The 7,080-nt window shown below is 33.0% G+C and overlaps 1 protein-coding gene across 1 annotated transcript in view; it reads right to left on the reverse strand.

Annotated features, from left to right (window-relative positions):
- The window catches only part of COL24A1 (collagen, type XXIV, alpha 1), a 197,112-nt gene that overhangs the window by 79,271 nt on the left and 110,761 nt on the right, over window positions 1–7,080 (reverse strand). Inside the window, exons 22-23 of the mRNA XM_005874588.2 lie at window positions 4,658–4,711; window positions 2,798–2,905 (exon numbers count right to left, since the gene is read on the reverse strand). Coding sequence (XP_005874650.2) covers window positions 2,798–2,905; window positions 4,658–4,711 — 162 coding nt within the window. The remainder of the gene's footprint in view (window positions 1–2,797; window positions 2,906–4,657; window positions 4,712–7,080) is intronic.

Consider the following 7,080-nt stretch of genomic DNA (forward strand, 5'->3'; position numbering starts at 1 on the left):
AAAAAAAAATAAAGTTCTTCTTACAACAAAAAAAAAAAGCCCCACAAAAAAAAATGTCTCTTTGGCTTACATCAGGCATAAACATCCTTAATCATATTAAGAGAAATGCTTCCAATTGTCAGAATCCTGCAGGTTTCTAGCAAGTTCTTGAAAATGCAGTTTGTATTTGTCAAATTTTGGTAGATGTGCTTCACTGAGTATTAGAGAATGAAGGCTGCTAGTTTTTGATACTGTCATGATGGGAACAGGGGAACTCTGTACTCATTGGTAGTTTCAGATGCTTTGATGAACAGTTTTAGCTCTGGTCAAAGTTGTTAAAATAGAAATGGTTAAACACTTGTGTGTAATAATCACTCCATGATTCCTATTATTATTAATATTTTACAGATGAGTAAACCACACACATTATAGGCTATTTAGTAAATGCCTTTAAACTCCTGAAAAGATGAGTCAGACAACCAAAAAAAAAAAAAACCACACCAAAAAACAATGATTTGAAAAATGTCTTAGCTTCCGTCATATCAAAAAGTTTCCACATCAACTCTTCTATTTGAGTCTCAAAATAAATAGGAGATGAGTAAATTAAGGCACAGAATGGGTATGTGACTAGCCAAATATTACACTAACCAGAAGTTCAATGTAATAGACAGGATAATAAATAAGAGGAGGTGGTATGAATATTACCTAAAGAACCCATGAGAATCACCTAAATTGATTAAAGTGAATGTAAAGTCAAAATATAAAAATAAGTAGATTTCTTACATAGCACCAGTAAGGTGTAATGGAAAAAGGATTACATATAATAAAATCCTTAAGAAACCAACAATAAACTTAACAAGAAAGGTATAAGAACAGAGATAAAGAAAATAAAACTTTATTGAAGGATATATAATAAGATATGAGTAATGGAAAGACATGTGGTATTTTTCTATTGAAAGATTAAATATTAAAGGAACTTGAGCTGATTCTAAAGTTTACATGAAAGAGGAAATCATAGTTAAGAGCCAAACTTTTCAGAAAAATGAATTATGGAGTATTTGTCTCAAAAGATACTGCAATAACATAATAATTTAAATAATGTGGTATTGACTCCCAAATAAACTAATGATTGGGAGAAGAAAAGCAAGAGAAGAAAAGCAGACCAAGGGATATTTGAGAGTTTAGTTTATGGTAAGGGTAGCATTTCAGAAAAGTGGGAAATTGGCTGCTTGTTTATTAAACGGTGTTGAGATAATTGGCTGTCTTAATTTGAGCAAAAAAAAAAAAATCAGTCCTTTACAATTACTATCATAGTAAAAATGTATGCTTTGAAGAATTAAGGGTGAAAATAAAGCTATAAAAATATTACAAGAAAGATATGGAAGAATATTGTTTTACACTTTAGGGAGGGAAGGCATTTCTAACAAAACAAAACCTAGAACTATATAGAAAAAGACTGACAGATATGACTACATGACAATTAATATTAAAAGATAAATGAAAGGGAATATATTTGTAACATATTTTGCAGCACATTTAATAAAATACAACATATAAAATACATAAGGAGTTATTGCAAATCAACAGGAAAAAGACTGCAACCTAATAGAAAAACATGTACAGTGCATATGACTAGGCAACTTCAAGAGAAAAAGACACAAATTACTAGCTGCAGCCAGGAAAATGTAAATAGAAAAAAAATAAAATACACTATTTTATTGATCAAATTATGAAACATTAAAACATCTGAAGTATTGGTGATAAAAATGTAAATTTGGAGAAACCTCTTGGGAAGGTAGTTTGGGAATGTGTCAAAATTTAAAAAGTGAATATTTTTTATAGAGAAAATCAAAGTAGAAGAATACATTAAAGGCAATACTCTTTGAATAAATTAACTTACGTTTATTAAAAGTCATCACATTATTTAATGGTTTTGAATGCATAATTCAAAGAGAGAAAAATATTACTAATTCAAACAAAAGGAAGCAAAGAAGACCTGGAGTAGTTAGATGGCAGTAAGGGATGGAATACTGAACATGAGCAGGAGGCGAACCGTCCTCCAACAGATGAATCATGCAATGTTCTCCCGCAGGCCTTGGAGAAAAGTCTGGCATTTGTGTGACATTTACATGGAGAGTGGGAAACACACATTCATTTTGTAAATAAGCTTATGAAACAGTGAAAAGACTAAATTGGAAAATCTCTTAAGTAGTTTGCATCTCTCATGCTGTGATTTTCTGAATGGGCCCCAATACATTGGCAACATAAATTTGCTTTTACAGGTTCAGAAGTATCACACTATCCTTGTTTCCAACATCATGTAAAGTTCTTGCAAAAGATGAAATATTATTAGACATTATGGAGATTTATCACAGTGGTTAGAAAAATCATCTCTAGATAAGCACCTGGAGTCCAAGCATATAAAGAAAACCCATTTTTGAGTAAACCTAATTTTCAAAGTAATTTGTCAGCCATGACAGCGGAGTTTTATACAGATGTTAAATCCTGATTTTAAGTGCAAGGCATATAAACTTTCCTACTTAGGTTAAGAGTTATAATCTGATATTTTTAAACTTCATTTCATATTTTATTTCCATTTTAAGTTTTTTCCTCTTTCCTTTTTCGTGTCCAGAAACCACTAAGCCATGTAAGTACTGTGGAATGCTTACAATTCTCCACATCCCAAGGAGCTAGATTATTTTCAATGGAACTATTGCTTTTTCTGTAAAATTAATCAAGGAACGAAGCTTTAAGGACATGGATACATTTCTTTTCCATCCACAGTGAACTTCGTTCTGGAAACCAGTCAGATACTCACCACAGCACCTCTGGTTCCCCTGGCGCCCTTAGGACCACTTTCCCCCGTCTGTCCAGGAGCGCCTCTGCTGCCAGTTTCTCCTGTGGGCCCTATCTGTCCTTTATCACCCTATGGATGTCATTAATAAGAGAAAAAGGGAAGGGAAAACAAATTTATACTGGGAATAATTAACTATGTCATATACCTGGACGACTCCAGATAATATTCTGTAAGCGAAATGCTAAGAACAGTAACTTTGCTTTAATTTAATAGTACTACAGACCACCACTGATGATAATAACATAACATACCGTCACCAAATAGGTTATCTTAAAAATATAATTAAAAGTCATTTTGGAAAAAGAATTTATAAAGTTATTTGGCCAAACATGCAGAGGAGATCTGAGTTACAAATAACCAAGTTTTTTATTTTATTTTGAAATGTGTGTATGTATGCATATCTGTATGAATGTATGCATGCATGCATATATTGATTATAATCATGAGAAAATATAGGCCCTATTGGGAAGCCTGTTTCTACAGAGAACTTCAATGCCACAAAGATCTGTTTAATGCAAAAAGGCTTCAGTGCGCAGTTCTGTACAGTGTGTTCAGGATCATCACTCACTGGTTTGGAGTTTGCCTTTAAAAATCTGTAACATTTTCATATCATTTTACATCCTTCTAAAAACCAGTCATCTTCTGTTTTCCATTAGGCTGACTGATCATTCTCTAGCACCAAAACATAGCTGCTCTTAGACAACATTAAGTGATATAATTCATTTTCTGAACGTGGGAACCACCCTGTTCTATTCAAGTACACACAAAGAAAAACTAAATTGTGATCATAGTCAGTGAGAACATTTTTAGCATTCATAATAATTTACAGACTTTCCCAAGGGTGCAGGTTATTCTAAGGGCCTGCACTGTCCCATTTCTAATGTTGATTTTAGGCATAAAGTTATGTATGCTGAAAAGAGACTTTAATATTCGTGAGAAAGAATGGCAATTAAAATTCACTTTATTCATTTTTCTTAACCTTTTATTACCCTTATACTGTTCCCAAATTATGAGAAAGATGTACTGGGTGTATATTAGCAGAAATTATAGGATTGGGATTTGGGAACTAGAATATGATGTGATTTGAAGTTAAATATAGTAAAAGTATTCAGGTTTAGAAGTATCACGCAACCCTTGTTTCCAAAAGTTCATGCAAAAAATGAAATATTATTAGACATTATGGATTTTAGTACAATGATGTAGTATAGAGCTGATGTAGTACAATGGAAAAATCATTTCCATGTCTCACCAATACTTGAATAAATTACTGACCCCACATAGAGATGAACTTTTAATTATGATGTACTAAAATTTTAAAAATATGTAATTTTTTAAATAAAATATGAAGGGAGCAAATAAAACATTTTTCATTTGTGTTTCTTAGTTAATATATATAAAAATATAAAACCAATTATTAACCTTTTCAATTAAAGAAACACATTAATAATCTAGAAATAATTCTAATCATATTTCTTTTTCCAAAACATTTTACTGACATAGTTACTAAATAGCCCAAATGGTATATTATTTTCCTTTTCTCTCTTTTCTGGCTTATGGATCTACTAAAGAATTTTTGGCAAGCAGAAGGAAAGGCAAATACCTTTCTAGAAACTACAAAGTGGAAAATTTGCCTTCATATAATTAAGAGGAATTAGTACTCCTAAGAGGAATTAAGTATGAATTTATACAAATGTCCTTTTTAAAGGTAAATTTATATCTTTATTACTTTATATATCATGCAAATAAAACCACAGCATTCTATGGGGCTCTGAGAACATCAGAGGAAAGAAAACCAGCATAAAATGACGTAAAAAAATTTACCTTTTTTCCCGAATGACCTCTCTGTCCTGGAATTCCCACAAGTCCTTCAGGTCCCTGAATATTCAATATATAAAAAAAGTAAGGAATTGTTACAGAAAATACTAGATAGGATGTTTAAATACTTATATTACATAATTATTGAATTGAAGATTAAGTAAAGATGAGAGTTACTTTTCCACAATATTATGTTTGGCTAATCATCTAAAAAGAGGTCATGATGACTTAGAGGCACAGCTGTTACTAGTGAGTAAAATTCACATATACAGACTGGCCAAGATAGACAAAATTAAACAGTTATTTATTTATTAGAGGAAGAAAATTACTTGGTTTCAGCATACACATTTTGATTAGCAAGAATATAATTAAAGTAAATCCAAAGGCATCATTTCAGCATCTCTATGAGGTAATGTGGGTTCAACATCTTATTGAATGCATAGGGTTACAAAATATATCTAATCATGGTCAAGGAGAACTCAACATTTCATTGGAGTAGAGGATTAAAGAGAAATTATTTGATCTGTGGGATGAAAAGGGAGGGAAATACATGGAAGGAAAGGAGGTAGTCATAGTAAACTGTTTAAAACAATATTTCATTTCATTCTACTTTGTTTAGACAAAGTAGACTAAAAGTTCAATATACACTGTTATGTTTAGTAGAAAGTAAATAAAATATTTTAGATGTCATGTGCATTTGCAGGTCAACAATGAGATCCACAGTAAGCCAGGTTGCAAGTCCTAAAATGGCTAATAATTAATCACAGTATTCTTTGTATCAGTTGGAAATGAAAATGGAAATCTCAAACTTGTGTCCCAAAGCTTGGCAAACTGTGAAAATGATGTAGACAAGAAATAAATTGTGGTTTACCACTGTGCTATGTAGGCTCTTGATAAATATTTGTTGAACGAATAAACAGATACCTAAGGAAATGACTCATGCCCTGTGCTCCCGAACAAACGCTCTTCTAGTCTCAGAAAGTCACTCATTTTAGAGGCCAAAGTGGTTAAGTTCTATTGCTGTAGTTCTAGCTGCATCCAGAGGTTGAAATTATAGTTGCACTAACCTGAGACTTCTTTGTGGCTAGTACAAACTTTTAAAATGAGGCTGATTAACTGTCACAAAGGTCAATGGTGTGAGCTTTTAAAAGTCAGGCTGCTGCAGTTTCATATCTGGCTCTGTCACCATAGGTAGATTATTTAACTTCTAAAGGCCTCAGTTTCCTGTTACATAAAAGGGGTGTAATACTAATTGTTCAAAGGGTAACTAAGATTAAGTGAGATGATGCATTTGAATCTTAGAAAGGACCAGACATACTGAAGAGCTCAACAATGGAGCTACTCAGAACCTTTTGCACGTCTGGGTGAGAAAAGAGGTTGTATTCTATACTGCATTTTTTCCTCTTATTATTAAGAGAAAGGTCTCCCCTGGTTCTTTTGTTCACTTTTTTCCCCTTTTAAAGATAGGCTTTCTTTCTTTTCTTTTTTGGAGGGATTATTAAACTTCCACTGATATTAGTTGGTTCATTTTAGTGCCTGTTCTGAAATACATAAGTAATATTTTGCTATAAAATGTTGCCTTTTAAAAGTGAGCATGACTACAACCATTTTGTGTATTTAGAGGTTTGCAGAGCAGACTGGAAAAATAGCAATGTTTTCTACAATGTGCATGCTTTAATAGATTTCTTTAATAATTACAAACATGAGTGCTTTTATATAAAAATCACATTGAAAGAGAATAGTTGACTTGATGTTCAGTCTACTCATAAAATAGAGGATGGAGTCGGGATTTCCTATTGATTATTTAAAATGTTGTGTAAGTAGCTGTATTGTCTCAGAAGTAACTCATCACATCTATTTTTAACTATTCTATTGAAATATAATTCATGTACCATATTATGACTTTAAAGTGTACAATTCAATGTTTTTTAGTATATTCCCAGTTCTGAAACCATCACCAAAATAAATTTTAGAACATTTTTATCACCCCCAAAAGAGGCTCAGTATCCATAAATAGTCACTTCTCTTTTCCTCCGAATACCTTCAGCCCTACGCAACTACTAAACCACTGTCTGTCTCTATAGATTTGCCTATTTGGGACATTTTATGTAATACGTGGTCTTTTATTACTGGCTTCTTTCACTAGGAATAATGTTTTCAAGTTAATCAGTATTATAGAATGTAGGAATATATCATTCCTTTTTATTGTCAAACCAGAGGCCTGGTGCACAAAATTCGTGCATGGGTGGGGTCCCTAGGCCTGACTGGCAATCAGGGCTGGCTGGGGCCTTCCTGCTGGCTAATGGTTGGGGCCTGCAGGACAGGGGGTGGGACTGCGGGAGGTTGGCTGTGGGAGCACACTGACCACCAGGGGTCAGCTCCTGCATTGAGCGTCTGACCCCTGGTGGTCAGTGTGTGTCATAGCAACC

The sequence above is a fragment of the Myotis brandtii genome, unplaced genomic scaffold (genome assembly GCF_000412655.1).
Source record: "Myotis brandtii unplaced genomic scaffold, ASM41265v1 scaffold446, whole genome shotgun sequence".
NCBI lineage: Eukaryota > Metazoa > Chordata > Mammalia > Chiroptera > Vespertilionidae > Myotis > Myotis brandtii.